General features: G+C 38.6%; 1 protein-coding gene across 1 annotated transcript in view; it reads left to right on the top strand.

Annotated features, from left to right (window-relative positions):
* The window catches only part of Pcdh15 (protocadherin related 15), a 600282-nt gene extending 576441 nt beyond the window's left edge, over nucleotides 1-23841 (top strand). Inside the window, exons 29-35 of the mRNA XM_041655402.1 lie at nucleotides 1928-2104; nucleotides 3351-3569; nucleotides 5851-5859; nucleotides 6434-6574; nucleotides 8647-8652; nucleotides 21937-22033; nucleotides 22999-23841. Coding sequence (XP_041511336.1) covers nucleotides 1928-2104; nucleotides 3351-3569; nucleotides 5851-5859; nucleotides 6434-6574; nucleotides 8647-8652; nucleotides 21937-22033; nucleotides 22999-23841 — 1492 coding nt within the window. The remainder of the gene's footprint in view (nucleotides 1-1927; nucleotides 2105-3350; nucleotides 3570-5850; nucleotides 5860-6433; nucleotides 6575-8646; nucleotides 8653-21936; nucleotides 22034-22998) is intronic.
* Nucleotides 23842-24108: the final 267 nt, after the last annotated feature.

Below are 24108 nucleotides of genomic sequence, written 5' to 3'. Positions count from 1 at the left end.
GAAAGAGCCTCTGGTTCATTAGGTCTCCATTTCCAGTTGTTCCATCTGAATGAGAATGAGCTGAGGTGAGGGACTTGATTTGCTGCAGCTCCACTTGAAAGCGCCGAGGACCTTTCCCCCTATGTCATAAATACTGGTTGGAGTCCATCAAGGGAGGTCTCCATGGCTTCCCTGAACAAGAGGCCAGTGACACCAAAAAGTTACAGAAAATTTTAGAGATGGCCCCACAGTCCCCTGGTATCTAGTTAACCTTGGATGGTGAGGGCAAAATATTCTCCTGTTTAGCCCCTGTGTTCACATTAGATAGGCCTCCAACTGTGGTCACCACACATCCAGGAGGTCAGTTTTTGCAGTCTGGTACTTTTTACCAAGGTGTAACATTTAGCTAAAGCATATTCAAACCAACCCCCCCCCAAAAAAAAATTGGGAATGAACTTTAATTAGATATGCATTATTTTCTTTTAAGCTATTCGTTGTAGTTGCTACCATGAACAGATCAATAATTTAAGAGAATTCCATTGATTTAAGTAGATTGGACTTTGACCTTAGAGATTTTAATATCATACATTATATAACCCCTGCACTTCCTCTTTTATGTGCCTATAAAACTCGTACCTCTGTGTCTTGACTAAGCTCACATCTTTGGCTTTGTCTCTGCTCTTGTTTCTTTCTCCATCTGCTGTTTGCACTCACTCCAAGTCGACAGCAAGGCCACTGTAAATCATTCTCAACAAAGACTGAAAAGATATTTTTGCTGTCTTGTGTTTTGTATGGTGTTTCCCTGGAAACGTACTAAGTCTCCTAGTATAATATGCACAAGGGCAATGTTATTATATTATGTTATATATGTATATTGAATTCAAATTTATATTAATAAGATGATAATTTTGTTTATCTCCCTTTGACTCGTGGTAACATAAAAGGATATAAAATGAAAAGGAGGCAGTAAGTTGGAGAAAAATACGTTGAAAAGAAAGATGTAAGAACAAAGATATTTTGGTTAAAGAAGGGTTTCTGCATGAAAAGACAGTGATCTATGGATTGAGTTTTAAGTCAACCTGTGCTGCTTAGTGAGACCCTATCTCAAAAGAACTTGACATATATGGTTATTGTTAATACTTTACACTTAAATATAAGATTCATATATATATTCTAATATTCTCTACAAGTGTTAGTGATACAATGTTTTAATAATAAAGATATTTTTAAGAAGTTCCTATTTATATAAATATAGAAAACAATGAATGTTTAATAATAGGTATTTTCAATTAAGATCAAGTTACAGAATTATAGAAAAGTTATACTCTCAAAAAAATATTCTAATGGATAACATCATTTCTATCTTCTACCAAAATTTATTTTTCCGTGGAAGATGATAATACGTCTTTTAAGTGTTTATATTTATCCTAACGAGCTTCTGGGATGTTCATGGAATATTTAGTCTTGTAAACTCACTAAACATGTCTACATTCTTCCATGGTGACCATGCTCTGAGGACCTTTGTGCCCTTGGGAAAGCCAGTGTTCTAGTCCTCCAGTGTAGCATGTTGCTAGTATCACATGCTCCTGCAGAGGGGTCATTTATGATATCAACAATATGAGTGGAGAGTCCCAGTGTCCTGTGTCTCCTTTAAACCAGAGACAGCTTCGGTTGAGCAATAGAGCTGACATTTCCCATGAGCCAAGTAAACACTCAAAGATATCATAAATTCACATGATTGATAACGTCTTATGCTTATTCATCCTCCAAAATCATTGAGAGTTGAATGCTGAAAACCCATAGAGACTTTGCCCAATGGTTCATACATAGTAAACATGAGCAGAAACTGGCTATCATTTACTAAATGTCATTTCAGATTGAGGTGGATTTTTTTTAATCCTCACTAAATCAACCAGAATGTCATATTTATGTGTTATTTTATATCTAGGATTTTGGATCGCTATGTTCAGGAGCAAATTCCTGGTGCCAAGGTTGTGGTAGAGTCCATTGGTGCCCGTCGCCATGGAGACGCCTTCTCCTTAGAAGACTATAGCAAGTGCGATCTGACTGTCTATGCCATCGACCCCCAGACCAACAGAGCCATCGACAGAAACGAGCTTTTTAAGTAAGTGGTTTTTATCTTATTATAGTAAGCCATGCAGTAACTGTAGCACCTATACATGATTCTTATTTAAGGATAATTAAAGTTTAAAAACTACTTCAATGTTGTTAAAGTGAAATAAGAGGAAGGTGTAGTATCCTCACACACCGTTTCCAAGTCCTGCGCAGACTGGACCGAAGCTAGAAACCTGGGCAGCAGGAGTCAGCTAAAATCAGGAGCTCAAACAGCACTTTGAGATCTCCTCATAGGAACCTCACTCTCCTGGTGCAAGGCACAGACTAAGAGGGAGAAACAGACGGTGGTGGAGGAGATTGCCTGCGACAACTTAAGCAGTTTTGAAGGTTAGGAAGACATTATGTCTTCTCACGGTTCCCTTGTAAAAAGAAAAGCAGTTTCTGCTGTCCTCCTGACTCGGGAGGGCTCAGTAAGGGAAACTCACAGTCACGTGCTCTGTATTCTGTACAATGGCTGAATTTACACAGAAAGGAAAGGGGTTGGGGGAAGAAGAGGAAAAGGAAGGGCGAGGAGGGCAAGGAGGAGGGAAAAGAGGAGGAGGAGGACAGAAAGAACAATAATAAAGGAGAGAAAGCCTAAAATCCTTAATAGAATGTTATTACGTCGTTTTCATTGGCTGTTAATCTGTTCTAATTCTCTTAAAGCCGAATCCAGATTTTTGCTGGATTCTAGTGACACCTAGTGTCTTGAAGATTGCTGGGAAGAAATGAAAACATACATCTATATGTAGTCCTATGTAAACACAATTTATGAGTCTGATGTAGATTTTCAGAGCCCTCCATATATTCTTCCTGACAATTGTTCTTAATACAACTTTCCCTAGTTTTTTATATACCAGTCTCTTTTATTTTCTAGATAAATTTATTTTGATTTTGATAATAAATTTTAGGATTTTAGAAGTATGTCTGCATCTTAAGGATCCTAACTGATGGCAAAGACTGAAATGATTGGAGTGTAATTTGAGCTGTGTTCATGAGCAATTTAGGATAAAATATCTGAGAGCAAACCACAAAAGGATATGGAAAATGAAAATAATTTTTTGAAAAGATACTATCTGGCATTTAGAATTTTCCTAAACTACTACCTGAGTAACACTAGCCATTTTAAAACTATGAATTTTTCTTGGTTTCCCAGGGTATCATTTACAGATTTACTCATTTCTTCAAAGATACATTTTAATTTCAAATCAGCTGTGCTCTTCTAATGTAGTTTTTCAATTTGTCTCACAATAAAGATTCCTGGATGGCAAACTGCTTGATATCAATAAAGACTTTCAACCTTATTACGGGGAAGGAGGACGCATTCTGGAGATCCGGACTCCTGAGGCAGTGACAAGCATCAAGAAGCGAGGGGAAAGCTTAGGGTACACGGAAGGGGCCTTGCTGGCTTTGGCCTTCATCATCATCCTCTGCTGCATCCCGGCCATCTTGGTTGTCTTAGTGAGCTACCGACAGTGAGTATGGGAGACGCTCAGTGGATACTCTCAGGAAGGTATTCGGGAAGCTGCCTGGTAAAGTGGCCTTTGGGCACAATGTTGATGGCGCAGCTATTCCGTCATTGTGTTTTCCTGCCTGTACCAAAACGCCTTCCTCAAGGGCAGCACCGCAGACTTGCTATACATTTCTTAGTACCCTTTGCTCCTAATAAGTCTATGCTAACAGTGCTATTATCTTCCTGGCTTTGTGCGTTCTCTTCTGAAAGCCAAAAGCTCTCAAGAAAATCCCCTAGAGAGAAAGCAGTGCGAGATGATATCGGAGTCCCTCTTCACCCAGTTTCAAGGGAAAGATTGCAGGGTCTCTAACCTGACCAGACACTGTCGTATTAGTTGTTCTATCATTTCTTTTCTTATTTCTTTCTCTTTTTTTGTTCATTTTAATCCTTGTAGCTACATTTTCCTCTATGAAGACAATGCAGTGTTAGTAAAATCTTGGTAAACTCTCAACACCACACCTGTGGCTTTTGATGTGGCTTCTCTCTTCCTGGCACCCCCTGCTAGGGCATATCTTATCATAAATAGAATGGCTAGATAGAGTCTTAGTCTCCTCTCTTCCTACAGTAAAATACATTAGGTAGTCAAGGTATTTAAGTATTTGAAGTATCTGCAATGAGGTAAGCAAAAAATACATTGGGTCTAATACCAGGTGTGAGAAGTTAGTAACGCATCCCTACTGGCAGCCACTTTAAAAAATGAGGAGTTGATGAACAGGAGAAGTCGCCCTCAGAGTGCCACAAAGTGTAAATGATGGATGATTACAATAAATTTTATAAATATTTGATATGTAGCAAATAATTGCAGAAAAGCTATCCACTATTTAACATACCTGCAGGGAAAGTATTAAGGTGCTCCTGATGTATTAGTACACTGAAACCTTTCTGTCCTAACCTGCTTTTTGTTGCTGTGATAAAACACTGGCCAAAACCAATTTGGAGAAGGAAGAGATTATTTGGTTTACAGATTATAAAACATAATCCAGGGAAGCCAGGACTGAAGCTAAAGACAGGAACCTGGAGGCAGGAACCGAAACAGAGGCGATGGAGGAGTTCTACCTACTGACTTGCTTCCAGGCTCATGTCCAGCTGTCTTTCTTATACAATCAAGCATACATTTTCAAGAATGACACTATATCCCATAAGCTGAGCTTGCCTACCTCAATCATCCATCAAGAAAATGCCCCATAGACTTACCTATGAGCAATCTGATGGAAGCATATTACTCATTGAGTTTCTTTCTTCAAAGATGTATCTAACTTGTGAGATGTTGAGGGGGAAAAACAAGCACCCACAAGCCGGTCTAATAGAAGCAATTCTTTAATGAGTTTTTCACCTTCCCAGAGTGTCTAGTTGATGTTCGAAATTAGGTAATCATACCTTTTCAATCACTAAATAATTTTCTCTAAAACTGAATGCAGCGAGTTAATTCCAACTTAAAATGTCCAAGATGTGTTCCACGCAAAGATGTTACACAGATAATTTTATAACAAAGATCATGTGGCCTTGCAAACATAACATTTGGGTTGATACAAGCTAAGGTTAATGTTTTCTTAACAAATCAATTATTATATATGATATATTAAATGTTATATATTATATTAAATGTTCTTCATAAACAGTACTGAAAGAAATCACTTTACATCACTAAGACATCAATATAGTATTAATTTCCACATTTATTCTGTAGTGTTTGTTGCAAGGATGAGGGCCCACTTGTTAGTCCTGGCCATCCAGCTAGGTTAGCCCTGAAATAACCACACAGAAATTGTATTAATTAGAACACTGCTTGGCTCATTTGCTCTAGCCTTCTTATTGGCTAACTCTCACATCTTGATGTGTTCTTTCTCCTTTATCATTCAACTATTCCTTAAAGGAGTGTATCACATTCTGATACCAGTAAAATCAATATTCCTCCAATGGGAAAAAAAACACTTACAAATATCAGACCATCTTCAAGTTTCTGTTTTCTCATGAGAATTGAAACTCACAGGTCTGTGTTTTAATTCAGTTTTTCTTACTCCCTTCAGTTCACCTATTTCTTTCGTTCTGGTGAATGTTTTAATAACTTGTAAGATTCTGCTCATTCACTCACCAAATTAAAGTCCCTCCTTTCCCTGCTACTGTGACATTATGAGATGAATCAGTAAATTGTTCGTAATTTATAGAAAGTCATGTTAGAAATCCATTAGTACAATATTCTAATGCTGCTCTCTCTTCCTCCTACACACTGCTTTCCAAATCAGGTTTAAAGTGTAAGTATAATTATGAATATTTTTGCACATGAATTTATGTAATAGAAAATGAGAACTCACAGATTATATTGATCAAGTCGTCATATCATCCTGAACTGTGTATTATTTTCTTAGTGCTTGTTTGAGTTTAAGATTTTGAGCTGTGTGTGTGTGTGTGTGTGTGTGTGTGTGTGTGTGTGTTTAAGCTGATTTTAGACCATTGTTATACAGAACAGTAACATGAAAGGTAAGGTATGTTCTAATCATTTTTACAATTTGATGCCTTAATTCTAAGAAAGACATTAAATACATCTTGTGACATTTAAAACCATAGGTCACCTCTAACATCACTGACATGGACATTAGTAGAAATTAGCTTAATTTGAAAATATTTCTGTGAATTCTGTTTATTCAAGGGAAAAACATTTGCATATTGAAGATGAGGTTATTCTGTTATGTCAATTTATTAGTTCAAATATTTGTGCCTAATTTAAGTGGGTCCTGCTGATAAAAGACCTCATTATTTAAATAATAGCCTATTGATTGTTTTTGGATTCTAAACTGGGTTTTACAAGACAACCTTACTCTACTCAAGACGCCAGGCTGAGTGCACCAAGACGGCAAGAATCCAGTCTGCCATGCCTGCAGCCAAGCCTGCAGCTCCTGTGCCTGCGGCACCACCACCACCACCACCTCCAGGGCCACATCTCTATGAGGAGCTGGGAGACAGCACCATGTGAGTAACAGGGGGACCAGCAGCGTTGGGTGGAGTGGATGCTCTGAGTGAAGCTAGCTCTAAGCCTATGCAGAAAAACAGTTGTAAGCCTATTACACTTTATCATTTATTATTAAGTAGAAAATAATTGAAAAGTTAGGTTGGAAAACTGTAGCCAATAATAAACAGCAAACAAATCAAGGGAAAAAATACAGAAAAAATATATTTTTTAAAAGGCAGCATCCATGTTAGCACACAACTGCAGAATAGAGTTTGAATATTATATTTAATCTCCGAGGCTTAATGATATTGGGACAATTTTCTGAACAAAATTATAGAAATTAAATATATTTCTAAAAAGCAACCAAATAGGAAATCATAAAAAAAAATCCAAATGGTATAAGATGATAATTCCTGGTTTGAGATAAGAAAAAAAAAAGCAGAAAGAAAAAGAAAAAAAGCCCTCCCATTTGTCAATCAAAGCCAAATTTTATAGTTAAAAAACCAATCGTTCTTAAGGTACTACTGTAGGCTTTTATAGAAAGGAAAAGTTAAATCTGAACTGTTAAATGACAGAGTGTGTTCTGCACAGTCTGCTCCTGTATTGCTCTGGAAGCAGCTGTGGTTCCCACCACTACACTGTGGAATTCCTAAGCAATTTCAAGCCAGACATTTTGACAGAGCTTATTAATGTATAGCTGAGACTTTGCAACTGTTTCTGTCAAATGATACAACCCACGCAGTCTGACTTATTTTGTATTTATTATAAAGCTTCAAGAGTAACTACTTAGGGACATAATAAGCAATCAAGAATACTAAACAATTTTGACAAGAGATAAACTCAGGACACTTTGTTATTAGTGACTAAAAACACGTATCTTTTATGTTTCCAGCATTTACTTAAAGTAGTAAAGCAATCTCAAAAAAATCATGAAAATGGTTTCTACTGGAAAAACCAGTTTGGACGGATGCATGAATAGTATAGACAGTATTAATAATATTATATATGAAGCTGTAAAATGTATATGGGTGCCATTTAGTGTTGTATAAATATATCTAATACTTAAGATATACTATGCAGTATATAAATCCTATGTATGTTAAAGCACAGCATTCTATTTGCATAGAGGATTCATTCCTTAAATATGTGTTTTCACCTCTTTCATAGTCTGCAATGATGCTCTCATTGAATTACTGGTGAAATAGGAATTGAGCCAATATGAGTTGATTCTCTGATTATACTGAGCAGCTCGTTCCAGCAACAATGTAGATAAAAAATTAGCAGTATTTACACATGAGAACAATGCTTAGATAGATAGATAGATAGATAGATAGATAGATAGATAGATAGATAGATAGATGAGGGAAAATTGCAACTAAGAGTCTTTAAGGGCTATTTTGCACTTGAAAAGTTGTAGTAGATTTTTCAGTTATGTATTGAAACATTTTAATTCTGAACCTTATCTCACTTTTAGAAATGCTTCATTTTTTCTATTGAAAATGTTTGATAAGGATTCTAGCAAGCTACAAAATAAACTAGCTCCAAGGAAATTATTGCCAATTATTTTTAAAAGAAAAAAAAAGTTTTGGAAAAGCAAATCTTCACATAGTAATTAATAACTTCATGTAAATTTAACATTCTCTAATAATACTCATCTTGTACTTGATACATTTACTTTCTTCCCCAAACCCAGTACCATCTCCCTAACACAGCACACACTAACCAATCTTTAAAGTTATGACACATTCATGATTCTTATTATTATTTAAGGTTTATGTTGCATGATTAAGGTAACAGATGTTTCGCAGAGACAAATTGTTCATATCTCTAGCAAACAGATTGTTAAATTAAATTCCTACATGATAAGACACTGGAGTAAATGCCACAAGATTTTATCTGAAACATTATTAGGCATTATTCTCATAAATAGATGGGAAGAAATTTTAAAAAAATAAACATGCATTTTTTTCTCTCTTGGATGTGTTATTGTTTAAAGCAAGTGTCTATTAGTATTGCATAAACTCAAATTAATGACAGCTAAAACTTTTTCTCCCTGTCACCTGTTTCCTCTTTCTCACCTGTGGAATCATAGGCATAAGTAAGTAAACAATATCATTTTAATAAAAGGCTGCTAGAAAGTAGATGCAATGGGATAGATTGAGCAGTATTGTGTCTGCACAGTGGTCCACATCTGTCACGATGTAGGATGTAGGCATTTGTGTTTAAAAGGAAATCTCATCCTCCCCGCCTACTTCCCTTCTGGTTTGACAGCCCTCATACCCAGCAGGCGAGGTTTCAAAATTATCTCTCTTTAATTCAGACATAGAGTTCTTTCTATCCTAAGTGACCTATATGTAATCACCAAACTGGTGGCTATATAATGTCAGGTTAAATGATATGTTTTCAAAATCACTTCCCAAGCTCAGAAAAGGCAAAAGTCTTTATTATCTGTTTTTGGTCCACTTATCCATACTTTCTAAATTATTCAGATTGGCTGATAATCCAGGCCTGTTTGTGAGCATGCCTGTTTTTCTCATCAAATTTCTAACTTACATATCATTTTATTGCCTAATCTATTACCCCATCCTGAATAACTATTTTTCTTATTTAAAATATTTACATTTTATTTTCTTTTATGTTAAACATTAAACAATTGACAAAATTAATTTGCTGTTATGTTTTAGCTTGAGAACAAACTTAATCAGGGCTATGTAAAGTACATGTTACTTAACCTTTCTGAAGGAAGGGTTCTAAGGCTTGTAGTTCAGGCTCTTGATTGGTGCTCTGAACTTTTTAACTTTAATCAGAATGCACACCTACTATGGTATTTGCTCGGTATTCATGCATGAGCAAACCATGCAGTGATACCAAAACAGTGTTATTTTAGCTTAAATATTTTCATTAACGGGAATCTTGATTAAAATTTGATCCACATTATGTTTGCAGAAAATGTACGTTTTTCCTCTTTCTATTTATGTTTTCTGAGTAGTAAGATAATTAAGCCTAGAATTTAAATGGGAAGAAATCGTTTTAGTTCAGGATTGTGTGGTGAAGCTGATTTCTTAGTTCTGATTTCTGAACTCGCTGAGAACTTTCCATCCTGTCTTTGGAAGCTGTCGTTCTTCTAAGCTGGGAAGGGCGCTATCCCTTTCTATATTGCCTTACAAATTTAATTTTATACCAGAGGATATATTTGGCTCCCAGAGTTAGTGAGATGCAAGATAAAGGGCAGTTACTAACTGAGATACTGCCAAGACCCATGCATAACAACAGGCTCTGAGCATCCTCCAGCAAGGTGGGGTACCCAGTCAAAGCTGAGGTTTTTTCGTGGGGTACACACAAAAAAAACTGAGGTGCCCATCTACACTCTCCAAAGCAGGGACTTACAGGAGCAAACCATTAGATATGGACCCAGATACTTTGCAAAAAATATGGGGGGAGGCGACAGTCTAGAGATTTATATTTTAATGTCAACATCTCAGGCCTCTCCCAACTCCTTGTCTTTTCTAGAATAGAGCGTGAACGTGATGGTCCCCTTCAGGGTTTTAGCATAGTTAGGCCTTTGTAGTGTACAGTAAGTGGTAGCCATGAGAAAGCCTCTCTTATGAAAGCTGTTTCACAACCTGTCTCCTTCTTCTCTTTCAAGTCTTTTCCTTCTCTACCATTTTGAACAAAGCAGGGGAAATAACTCAGTCCCAGAAGACAGGACCAGTCATCACGATGGGATGGCCTTTTCGTCCAGTACCACTGAGTCTCATGAGCCGGCTCATGTAGAGGGACCGCTTAAGGACAACCAGCCTAAGCCAGCAAGGACATTCTCATTTCTTCCCGATGAGGATGATTTAAGTACCCATAATCCCCTCTATATGGAAAGTATAGGTCCAAGGTCAACCAATTCCGACCTGTCACCAAGAACAGATTTTGAAGAGCTGTTTTCACCCAGACCACAAGTTAAGAGTCAGTCTCTGAGGGGCCCACGAGAAAAGATTCAGAGGATGTGGAACCAGTCTGTGAGTTTTCCTAGGAGGCTCATGTGGAAAACTCCACACAGACCGGAGACCATAGACCTGGTGGAGTGGCAGATCACCAGGCAGAAAGCTGAATGCGAAAGCTTTGGACCCCACCCAACCCCGAGAGGTAGCAGCAACGTCATGCTCACAACCGAAGATGCCCATGGGTCAGAGAAAGAAAGGGGGCACAGAGACACCCTGGTCGTACAACAAACAGAGCAGTTGAAATCTCTGTCCACGAGCTCTTCCTTTTCTTCATCTTGGTCTCACTTTTCTTTCTCAACTCTGCCGACTATTTCAAGAGCGGTGGAACTCCGGTCAGAACCGAACGTTGTCACTCCTGACTGCACCCTGGAACTTCCTCCTCCAAGACCTTGTGTTTTAAATTCTCTAGGCTTTAAGAGAGAGACCCCAACTTGTACGGTAGATGCGGAAACAAAGAGGAACTCCTTTGAAAACCTTCCCCATCCACCTAACATCCTTGCTTCCCTTCCACGACCTCCTCTTCCTCGACCTCCTGTCGCCTTTACTACTTTTCCTCTTCCCCTCGCTCCTCCTAACCCTCCTCCTCCCCAACTTCTTACATTTTCTCTTCCCACTTCCGCTCCCCGGACCTCTTCTCTACCTCCGCCACCATCGCTTCCTCCTCTTCCTCGACCGCCAGCTCCACGTCTCTGCCCACTGCCTCCTTCCACTTCAGTTCTACCCACAGACAGCATTTCTATCCCAGCCGTTAAATGCACTGCCAGTGTCACACACGCCAGAGAAACTAAATCTTCTACGACACAGCCACCAGCATCCAAACCGCTGTGTGACGTGGAACCTCACAGACATCCAAAAGGGGTCCTCAGACATGTGAAAAACCTAGCAGAACTCGAGAAGTCAGTGTCTAACATGTATAGCCACATAGAAAAAAACTGTCCACCCACAGACATCTCAAAACTACACACGTTTTGCCCTCCAGTAAAAACAGACGTGGAAAGCACGTGTGACCAGAGCCAGGAAAAGTTGGTTAGGGTTGTTGAGGGAATTGACGTGCAACCTCACAGTCAATCAACATCTTTGTAATGTTGCTTCTGTTTTAACTGGGGCAGTTCTTTTCTTGGTCATGATCCTCAAGTGGAGCACGAGAATTTGAACGTCAAAGAAGAATCCACTGTTTTAATCCCAAACTCAATGCAAATGCTGTTTTCTTCCACACTTTTAATTTAAATTAACATCATCGCCACTAACTCATAGAGTAGATTTACCTTAATTTTCTTAACTTCAAGGTAGCATTATTTGTCCTCCATTTCTTTAAAAAGTAAGTAACTTTCTCTGTTTTTCCTGGGGCGATATGGGCATGAAAAGTACTGATCCAACTAAAACCAAAGGCTTGTTGACTTTGCTGATAGGCGATGTTACTTTTTTCTTTTGTCTTAAGTTTCTGACCATCATTTGATGTAAATTCTAGTGGGGAGAAACAGACAGCAGGTTGTTAGTAAGCAATAGTGCTCTCTCTTGGGCTTGTTATTCTCTTAAAGTCTGTGTATTTGGTGGAAAGAAATGTTTCCCAGGTAAAATGTTCCTTCAAAATGTAGGGAGTGACAGACAGCAGGGATTTCAAATCAATCTCAGGTGCTATAATATGTAGTTATCGGTTTTCTTATGATACCCTCCATTCTGGCTTGCTTTGATCTTATTAGTATGCTTTCAGACGATAAATCTCTCCTGTTTTCAGTTACTGTTCTATTCCTTGCTCTCGGTGCTTTCTGTTTCCTTCTTTATGATGAAAATAAATCTCATGCCCTTGACTTTTGTAAGACATCTTATTTTTATCAGAGGTGCCTAAAATGCTGTTTAATTTAGCCTTTTCATGTGATGACATCATCTCTTTAATTATAATTTTAGGACTCTTCCTTTCAAGAAAATATTCTTTGATATCTGATTCATTTAAAAAACAAAATAAAATTATGTTCAAAAAGAAGAGACATTATATACTTGGTGAACTATCCCCTCTATGCTCATATGTTTGCTCCTTGTTTTGGACCACAGGTAAATATTTATCCCATGGGGAGAGAGTCCCATAGTTGCAATAGTTGTTAAAATATTCCTGAGCTCAACAGCTGGAATTCTGGGGATCAAAGCTAAGCTAAGCACCACTGTCTTCATGAAGCATATACATTGGTCATAATTATATCTACATATATAGTTACATGATGTACTCTATGTAGCCACCAAATAACTATTTTTCCAATGAAACCCATTGAGCAAATTTTAACTGCTAGATATCCCTACTTTTGAAACAAATTCCTTTATCCATTGGACTCTAGAACTGTAGTATTTGAGAAGACACACACCTAAAGAGAGAAAGGTACAGTTCCAATATAGCCCCATGCAGTGTTCCAGGAGAGCAGCTGTGATGGCCACTATAGCTTCCGATGTTTTCCTGAAGTGTCCCAGCCAGGGTGAAGCTTGACTTTACTTCTGTGTGTCCACCAGGCCTGAGAAAACTGCTAGTGTGTCATCTCTGAGGTGGTGTTTTTATTCATTGTTTTTTGTTTTGTTTTGTTTTGTTTTTTGGTTTGGTTTGGTTTGGCTCTAAAATTTGGGACAGTTCTTCAATAATTTAATGTTCATTCCTGATTAACAAGAATAGATTTTTAAAAAAAGAAAAATCAGCAAGTATACTTGTTCTTGGTAGCCCATCTGCTTCAGATGCTTTTCCTCCAAATCAAAGGTGATTGATCTCCAGGGATTCTTGAACGTGTTTTCTCTCTTTCACTAAAAAGATTCAGTTGGCGTTTCTGGTGGCAGCTGGTCATAGACCTGAGAACTTGTGGTGGGTTCTGACAGGCTGTTGCTGAAATCCAGTTAAATTATCTTCCACACGAGCCCTATAAAGGTTATTTAGATCAGTAAGCCTAAATGCTCCTCCTCTTGGTAAACTCCAAGCTGACCACTGTCTGTATGAAAAGGACACCCTTTCCTTTGCATTTGTGAAGGTCTACTTGATGCATCAAGGTCGGATAGATAGCTTATTTCAAATCCAAAGGAAACATTCATCATACATTCATCATTATTAAAATTAAATGTATACAGACATAGGATGTAAAATGAATGATTACTACACACAATGTGAGAGAATTACATAAAAGATGCATTGATATTATTTGACTGATTTTATAATTATCAACATTCATGTTTTGAAAGAACACAGATAATTATGAATATTGACTGTGTTATATACCTCATGTAAGTTTGTTTCTGCCTTTGAGCTCAAATAGCAGTATAGTCACCCAATGAAAACACCAGAATGTATGTGTGTGTGTACATGTGTGCATGCATTTGTGTGTCCATGTGTGTGTGTGTGTGATTACTTTTGAAAAAGAATCTTATTCTGTCACCTTGAGTTCATAACTCACAATAAATTCACACTCACTATGTAGTCCACACTGACCTTACACTAGTGCCAATTCTCCTGTCTCAGCCTCCCAAGTGTCGGGGTTGTAGGCAGGAGCTCACTAAACCAGGATATTGAATTTTTTGCAAACTATCCTAGAAAATCAGAGTTGTCTGGATACAGTACCTGATATGTGTAGCATCAACAGAATGAAGCCCTAAATATGAGCTGTGTCTCATTATCTCTAAAAAGACAGTGGGATAAATTCGAATCTGTATAAAGCTTTACATGAATCAGAAGGATCGTAATAGCCACGTGCATTGGCAGAAGTATGTAAACACTTTGGAAAGTTGACTACCGAAACTTTAGGAAAATAAGCTGTGCAGGATTACTTCACGCTGCATTGGCCCCATTACCAGCAGCTCCACCAAGCTCTTGGGAAATCACTGAAGACACATCTGGATGTGTAGACCCATCCCGCAGAGCAGTGGTTCTCAACCTTCCTAACACTGCAACCCTTTAACACAGTTCCTCGTGTTGTGGTGACCCCCCCCCCCCAGGCATAAAATTATTTCTGTTGCTACTTAATAGCTGTAATTTTGCTACTGTTATGAACCGTAATGTAAACATATGATATGCAGGATTTCTGAAGTTTGACCCCTGTGAAAGGGCTGATTAATGCCCAGAGGGGATCGTGACCCACAGGTTGAGAACCACTGCTATAGAATTATGGCTGCCTGTATACTGCAAAGATGCTTTTGTTGTACCTTAGAAAGCCATACCTTTAACTCAGTAACATCTCTTCATAACAGGCGTGTACAACTAGATTAACAGCCTCAGCCTAATGATTAAATACACAGAAGATAAGAACAGTCCCATAATCAGTAGCATCCTTATTGTTACACTCCCTTGTACCTCTCAAGTGCAGTCAAATATTGGACAACTTGTGGTCCATGAACTTTACTTACCTTTAATAATTTTGAATACTTGAAGGTTAACTCTCCAGAGCCTTTTTCGCTTTACTTCTAATACTGTTATTGACCCATGGGAGGTTGTAACTATTTTTGTTTTCGTTATTGTTAGAATCAAGTTGACACAGACAAAGGAATTGCAATCACTTTGAAGTATATAATCTGAGTGTGGACATACCTGACTTATTTTCTGTTTAAGAAGCATCTCTTCCTCAATGAAACTGTTATTCCACCAAGACTTATAGAAGAGACAGCACAGAATACCTACCTTTCAGCCATCTGATCATAATAGAATCAGAATGAACGATTACACGTTCTTGTTAAGTTATTTTCAGATCTATGGATTCAGTGTGTGTGTGTGCATGGGGATAGAGAGCACATGGACCATGGCATGCGTGCAGATAGAGGTCAGAGGACAACTTCCAGGAATCAGTTATCTCCTCCATCATGTGATTTCTGAGGTTTGAACTCAGGTCTTCAGGCTGTGTGGCAGGTGTCTTTACCTGCTTAATGGATATACTTAGTTGGTCATAAGAGAGAAAAAATCTGTGGAGATAATCTTTAGCAAATCAGGCATGACTCATAACTTTCTCATCTTAATAATATTATAGGAAAGATGCCCCGCTCAGACAATTTTTAGTAAAACTTATCGTATTTCCTCTGATTCCCTTAAATGGTCCTTATCTGTAATTCTCTCTGGTCTGAAAATCCATGCATTTAATACAAATTTCCATTTCTGCCTTTCAGGGGAGGCTTTGCACCAGAGGTAAGGGCCTTATCATATGGTACAGCGCCAAGCCTTCGAGGGAAGCCTTTGTATAATGTATAGGATGAATACTGGTTCCTTTGAAGCTAGTTTTATCTTCTTTCATTTCAGTCAAAACTTTTAATGATGTTTTCTAATGCATTTTCTTTCTATATGTTGCTTTTTGCTTTGGAGTTTTAAGTCAGGGTGTCAACGAACATCGATGTCTTTGTCCTGAATTGCAACTACTTAGGATTCTGTTAGCATGCCAAATTTGGTTTTCTGGTTCTACAGATATAATTCAGAAGCTGTAAAGTTATTTAACATTCTTCCTCTAAACATAGTCCAGAGTTTCACCTAATCCAAGTATCTTAAATATCTAATAACTCAGTTGTACCATTAGGAGTCTCTGAATTTTCTATTACGATCCTCTGACTCACCCTACAGAGACCATACTGAGGATTCTAACCAATAGAATAGAGGTTTGTGAGTGACGGTGTCTGCAAAGTTGCTGGGAACCAAGTTTGATTTAGCACACAGCTTCTTAACCCAGAGTGGGATGTAATGATATTCTCTAAGCAGCTTATACTTCAGACTGTGTATTGCTAGACTTATGGAAAAACCATACTAATGACCTATATGAAGATCTAGTTCTCAGGGATGACTATAACACATAACAAATGAGTTATAGTCAGAGTTCTACCCTAAATGTCCTTTCCTTTTCATAGAGCAATCTGTCTAAATGCTCGTTTTGAGTGGCTGGTTCCCAGACAGGACCTCTTTCAGAGCCATCTCCCCCTACCTTCCCAGGGTGTGTACAGGAAGATCCATCCTTTAGCCATTTATTCCTAAAATTCATGAACCCAAAATTTGATCAATTACTAGTTCCCATCTATTTGAAGCATAAATTATCATGGAAGTTACCAATAATGACTTTGTCACAGTTCACAGTATGAGTAAAAGGGGATGAAGACAGGGGGCAGGCCCTACAAAATTGGAGGAGGAACAGTTTCCTGACTCCCGAAAGACTGTTAAAAAGCATTCTTGAATGTAAGCCATCCATATTTGTTTTTTAAAAAGTGGGGGAATGAGGACCGTGCCTTAACCTCAATCCCGAGAATACTGTACCTGGTCACCTGGTTTCCTATTCTTCCTAGTGGACATAATTATACTTCATGAGATGAGAAGTAAAATGATAAAGAGTTTGAATTAAGATTAAGCTTCTCAAAAAGGGCCCTGGGACATTTGTTCTGAGAAGCCCATGTTAGGAAGCTTAGACAAAAATATCTGTATTGATATTGGTTAATAAGGTTATTACAAATTTGCTAATTAAAGTAACCAAAATTGAAACAAATGACTTCTTATATACCTTATGTTCCCAAGTAATTATCTAAACTATTACTTAATGGTCTGGTAGCTGTTATGTGTATGTTAAGTGGCAGATTCAAGTTGTTGGCTTTATTCCTCTCTTCTCAATCATATTCTATATTCTCCATCTGAATTATTACCTAAACCTTTTCCTGTTTTGATTTCCTTTGGCAGCATCAACTGCTGAGACCTTCTCTTCTTAAACCGGAGGTATCGATTTTCACTTCCTTTTCAAACTCACTAAACCCTTACAATACTTTCACATTTCTGTTATGTGTGGGCAGAGTGGGTGACCTCTGATGTGGTCCCCTTTTACAAAGTAGAGAAAAACGTGTTTTCAAATTGAAAGGAAAAAAGTAAAAAAAAAGTAAATCACCTCTCAATTGCTTGCTGTTGGCCAAAATTACAAAATTTTACCCTCGCTAGAACAGTGGTTCTCAACCTGTGGGTTGCGACCCCAAATGACCCTTTCACAGGGGCCTCCTAAGACCACTGGAAAGCATAGATATTTACATTACGATTCATAACAGTAGGAAAATTACAGTTACGAAGCAGCAGCAAAAATAATTTTATGGTTGGGAGTTCACCACAACATGAAGAACTGTACTGAAGGCTCACAGCATTAGGAAGGTTAAGAACCACTACTATAGAAATCAGGCAAGGAAAGGTTGCTCCCCAAGACTCAGCACCGCTGAGGGACATCATGGCTGATGAGGAGCTGAGGTTCATCTGAGCGTGGACTTATCACATGACTCCTCAGGTCAGAGAGAGATCAGGCAAAGACTACAGGAATGTTCCAGAATTCTCCATGGTCTCTTCAGCACATGCATGAGTCAGCATTTCTCCTACAAAATAAAAAGTATTTTCAGAGTTATGCAATAATCACGCACTATTTTATTCATTTGTTTTTCATCTCGAAGACTAAAATAAACATAAAGTAACACTAGTTTGAAGCATGTATTTTCTTTATGATAAATTTAGGCTTTGGATAAGCATTTATTGGAACAGTACCCTACATTTACTAAAGAAAGGCTGTCCTTGTTTGGAAGACAGGAGACAGGAATGTATTAGTTAATGTTAACCTTTTAATTAGAAACTTTCATGAAGAAAACTCCCAGGGTGATTGAGCCAGAAAATTCAGGGTTAAAATCTAAATGCATACACATCGTTCATCAAGAAATGTATTCTCCCAACCAGCGCTACCACCTAAAAATGTTGATGGTCACGTTCAGTTCATGAGCTTCTGGTCAACAAGAGAGACATAACAGAGAGAAGCTGAGAAAACGGGACTGAAATATTCTGATTAACAGCAGTTAAAACATTGATTATAGTAATAAAAGACTAAGTTAACTCTGTTTACTCTATGTGGTAAGCAGCAACTTTAAAATGCCAATAAATGTTGGATTCATTCAACACAATCATTTTTGACTCACTAACTAGGGGTACAGATAGGGCTCTGTCATGCAGTGACTAAGGATGCAATTAGGGCCTGAGTTGTGCAGTGACAAGGGATGCAGATAGGGCCCCTTTCATTCAGTGACTAGGGATGCAATTAGGGCTCCTGTCATACAGTGAAGAGGCCGAGTCCTGTCACCTGCTCAGCTCAATTTGGGGTCTTTGGTGTCACTAGGACTTTTTCCCTCTGTTTGTTTTCTCTTCTTTTTTTTTCTTTTCTTTTTTTAAACACAGCATTCTACTCTTCATTCACAGTTTTGTTAGTTCCTCTCTATCTTGACCCAGCTCAGAACTGCAGAGTATCTTACTGCACTCCAGAGTTCCTGTTTTGTTCCCTTCTAACCTTGACCGTGTTGAAAGCAGTTGGTGGCTGGGACCATACAGCAACTAGCAAGACCTGAGTTTTAGTCTTACCTTAGCAATAAAAAGTACATATAAATAAAAGTATAAACATATATAAGTATATATATATTTATATATAGTGTATATCTATGTATCACTACTAAGATGGAATTTAAAGTCTAGAAGTTTCTTCTTGGCACCTTACATATGTTAGATTAGGCACGCATTTCTGAGGTGCTTCTTTTATGTAAACAACATAATTACGCTATTAGTCACTTCAAAGTCTGAACTCACCAGTGTGGAGTTTATGTGTTTTTCAAAGTCACTTAAAAGTAGGCTTTAACTTTGTTTTAATTTCTTGCTGCTCTTTCCTCACCTGAATTTTTATGTTTCCTTTCCTGTAATGGAAAATGATTTGAACTAAAACCTACAGCTACAAAGCACACATAGACCACTTAGATGAAACTTTCAAGAGGGCGTTCCCGTGCGTGACTAGCATGTGAGCCAACTCTGAGCACCCATTTCCCTCACCCTAAGTGCTCTCCAGGCTTGAAACATGCCCCATGCAGATTGCCTCTTTGCTAGCCTCTCATATGTGGGATCTCGCATGGCACTCCATCTGTACTGGACCTCAGTCTCCTTTGCCCACCTGTGCTGAAGAGCCGTGGTGGATTCAGTTCTTGGACTTTCACATTGGTGCTGATTTGGGACTGTTATGAAGACTATATTGTGGTATACATTTTCCAAAGGGTTTTGCAGAGTTATATTCCCCACACACACACCCCAAAATTTAATAGGTGCCAGTTGTCCACCGTATGTGGAAACCTGCAATATTGCTAATTATCTTTTCAATGTTTATTCTAACGGGAATGCTAAATGAGTTTTAGCATCATGACTGAATGGGTTTTCCAAGTATTTGTAGGTTGCAAGGTCATTTGGCTTTAGTGTAGAAGGGCAACTGTAGGCCTAGTAACTACAGGAAGCTGACTGGCCATGTACATGAACAGACATTATGAAGTGAGAGCAAGGCAGGGGGTGGGTTGCAGGGTGACACTGAGTATGGATAGGGAGCTGTGGAGAAGATGAGCAGTAACCAGACCTCATGGAAGGCACGGAACGCTAACAAGATTCTTGGAGTATGCAATAATGCCAGACCTTTGTTTCCCAAGAGAAACCCAAGGCCCAGGTTTTTAGTAGAATTCTTTGATTGGGGTGAACCACGATCAACCTTTTTAAATGATTTGGCAAGTTGTGATCTAACTAAGAGTCACTGCCCTTATTTATCACACCAGCTAAGGATTTGTGTGCCTTAAAATGGTTCCTCTTTGCGTTCCCTGAAAGCCAGGAGCTCCTGACTCATTCTACCCACGTTTTAACAATACCAGTTCCTATCAAGAGTGGATTATCTATCGATAACCTCCCTCCCTGTGGGCAGTCACAGTTTCCCCGTCCTCCTCTCCTGCTCCACTATAAACTCAGTCCTCGTAAGCTTTGCCATTTACCATTATTAATATAATGGAATTAAAATGGAAATTAATTTCATAGCTACAGCCACCTCAAAGCACAGCCAAAGAGCAGAGTTTGAGAAAAGTAGGTATTACCAAGAGTCTTTAAAAAAATAATCTTAGTCAGATCTAAAAACAGGTGTCTTTAAGCCCAGAATCAGAATTAAATTGAAGTCCTTCTTAGTATATGAATTACTGTTGGATGGTGTCAAAGGTTTGATGCTGGGAGCACTAGGTAACAGAGAGCCACTGTAGGAACTCAGAACTAGTAAAGCTAGTGGAACAGTTTTCCTGGCTGCACGAGCCACTGAATAAGTTACTGCGTGGTTTAGTATTGGTTGTTTCCATCTTAAAAGCTACCTAAAACCACTCACCTGAGAACGTCTCCAGTTCCATCAGGAAAACTGAGCTCTCCCACTGACACACTAACTCATCACCAATGTATTCCGTGAAAATGGTTGAGACTGTGAGAACAGGGATGTGTTGAAGCTCACTTGTCATTCAACTTATTTTGGCAGGAGTGTTTGGAGAGACCTGAATTGTAGGTATGGAAATCTCACTTGAAACTGAAACACGTAAGGAATCCATTTAAAAATGCAAATTTCTCTTTTTGAATAATAGGAGTTATCCATGGAATCTGGGATTGATCCTGGCCAGGAATACGGACAAGATTATTACAGTTATGAGCATGGGTACATCTTCAGTTTTTCATTCAGCATTGTACTGTATTGTATTTTGAAATGTAATAGGGAGTTATTATTACGAGTAGAATTTATTTTGAAAACATTGTTGCCCCAGTTTCATATTTGAAAATGAATAGTGTGTCTGAGTTTTATGTAAGTCAAGGCCTCACCATTTTTGCTAGTTCATTTGTGCCGCTGTGTTTCTAGAACTATGCTAAGGAGGTTTGTAATAGTTAAAATGGAATATAGAAGTCAAACATGTTCGCTCAATTCCTGAATTCACCACCTATTCCGTATGCTGTGTTTAGTCATTTTTCTAACCAGCCTACCTGAAGCTTTGTGCCAGAGCAGTGAAAAAATAAAAATAAAAATAGAAAATATACTTAAGAATCTAATATCAAGTATGAAAACGTAGAGTTAATTCTTCACACCTAACCCAACTAACTACAAAAAAAAAATACTAAAAAATGAATATGGTCACACAGGCCGTATTTTATATAAACTTTCATGTAAAAACATAGATTTTTTTTCATCCTTGGTGAGAGACATACTTGTATACGGACTCCCCCTCGTGTCCTTGGTTCCTCATTTTGTTATGAAATGGTATATCTTTCTCTCTCCCTCTCACCTCTCCCCAGATTTGCATATGAAATAACGACTCTCTTCCTTGTTATTCCAGGGAGCCCTAATGGGGGGGGGGGGGATAACAAAAACAAACAAACAAACAAAAAACCTCTGGCCATCAGGTAGTGGTTCTTACTGCATAGATTTGTTTCGTTGTTTTATTTTTAAAAGGAATTTAATAGATGCTGTCTAAGTATCTGTTGGTGAAATGATGAAGAAAAAGAAGAAAGCAGAGATTATTGTGGTAGGTGCTACACGCCTATGAAAAACGTCTCAAGTTCCAAGTTTGTGTTACAGGTATGAAATGCCCCAGTATGGAAGTCGCCGCCGACTGCTTCCGCCTGCTGGCCAAGAGGAATACGGAGAAGTGATGGGCGAAGCTGAAGAGGAAGAGGTAATGCCCAGGACTTGGTTGCGTTACGCAGCAATGCAATAACAAGTTTTTGAACCAGTTTGACTAACATATTCTAATTTTGAGAATTTCTAATAATTTAGAATTTGTTTTTAAAGAACTACAACATCCTCTTATCTGTGGAGGGAAATTCCTTAATTTTTTCAGTTTATTTCCTTCTATATTAAAGCTTAAATAACTGAAAGAAGTTGCAATAAAATATGCATTCTAAAATTATGAACATCTCTCTATAAAGACAATTAAGAACCAAATATGTTAAATATATATACAGCAAATACCTGGTTACTTTTGTTCTTCTGCTATCTGCTTAACTAAAATCATGAAAAAAAAAAACCCACAATCTTCATTTCTCAAATATCAGGGAATAAAATACCTTCACCCGTATATTTAAAATCTTATGTGACTCCTTTCTAGATTAACATGAATCATTTTTTCAGACTTTTAGACCTTTCCCGCTATATTTATTTGGCACACAATCCTTTCTTCCCATGAAATGACTGCTACTGCGGCTCTAATTGGTTCAAACTTCAACAAGACAGATTTTTCATAAATTTTCAAATTACCTAATACATTTTCATGAATTTTAAAAATTCTGAGACACAGCAGAAAGCTAACAAGCCAAAACTCTAGATTTAGAGAGGAAAATGGCAATAATTATTTTTTTCTTGATATAAGTTTTTTTAAAGATAAAACATGAATAACAGAAAAGAGAGACCATTAGATTTGGGTATCAATACCATAAGGCTTAAAAAAAATAATTTACTGCCTGCCAGCCAGCTTCTCTCTATCATTAGAAAAGAATGTCATCATTGTTTTTTGGAAACTATTTGCATAGCATTCATGAGCCTATTACCCAAAAGATGAATTCCTGCTTAATTTATGATGGATGAGATCACATCATAACTATCCTCAAGCTAACATTTGAATTGCACTCTCGAAACTTTCAGGAAGAGCCAGAGAAAGTTAAAAAACCCAGAGTTGAAATTAGAGAACCTAGTGAGGAAGAGGTAGAGGTCACCGTTGAGAAGCCACCAGCCGCTGAGCCCACATACCCAACGTGGAAGAGAGCAAGGATATTCCCGATGATTTTTAAGAAAGTCCGAGGTCTCGCTGAGAAAAGAGGCATTGACCTTGAGGGTGAGGAGTGGAGGAGGCGCCTTGAGGAAGAAGACAAAGACTATCTCCAACTAACTCTAGACCAGGAGGAAGCTACAGAAAGCACCGTGGAATCCGAGGAGTCGAGCGACTACACAGAATACACAGAAACGGAGTCCGAGTTCAGTGAGTCCGAGACCACCGAAGAGTCTGAGTCGGAGACCCCATCTGAGGAAGAGGAGGAGAGCTCGACCCCTGAGTCAGAGGAATCCGAGTCCACTGAGTCCGAAGGAGAGAAAGCAAGGAAAAACATCGTGCTAGCTAGAAGAAGGCCTGTGGTAGAGGAAGTCCAGGAAATGAAACGCAAGAGAGAGGAGCCACCGGAAGAGCAGGAGGAAGAACCTCCGGTAGAAGAAGAGCTGGCAGAAGAAGAAGAAAGTGAAGCCGCTCCCGTGGATGAGTCCGCAGACCTGGAGGCTCAAGACGTCCTTGAGGAGGGCAGTGCAGAATCAGCCTCGGTGGAGAGAGGCGTGGAAAGTGAAGAGGAGTCAGAGCTGAGCAGCAGCAGCAGTACTAGTGAAAGTCTCTCTGGAGGCCCATGGGGCTTCCAGGTGCCAGATTACGACAGAAGGGAGGATGCAGACCCAAAGAAATCTCCCGGGGCAAACTCGGAAGGCTACAACACAGCCCTTTAGAAGAGTTCATAGTAGGTGGGGTTTGCGGTGGTGTGTGCTCCTGTGTGCAGTGCCTTCTGTGTGTTCTCTGAAATGATTCCTGGCGTTAGAACGACTCCACTCTGCCTCAGGATCAATGATGACCTATCCTACCTACACAGATGTGCATGCGGAAACACGTTAGCTCTAAACTGACTCTTCTCTCCTAGACCACCAAACAGGGAAATATCAATACTGACTATAAAGTGGCCTTATCAGTGACAGTTGTCTATAGCCATAGGAGATATG

Source organism: Microtus oregoni, unplaced genomic scaffold (genome assembly GCF_018167655.1).
Source record: "Microtus oregoni isolate MIOR12 unplaced genomic scaffold, Mior012 000007F_ref0000211, whole genome shotgun sequence".
In the NCBI taxonomy this organism is placed as follows: domain Eukaryota; kingdom Metazoa; phylum Chordata; class Mammalia; order Rodentia; family Cricetidae; genus Microtus; species Microtus oregoni.
Note: the sequence above shows the minus strand (reverse complement) of the source record. Positions and strands in the feature narration are given on the sequence as shown.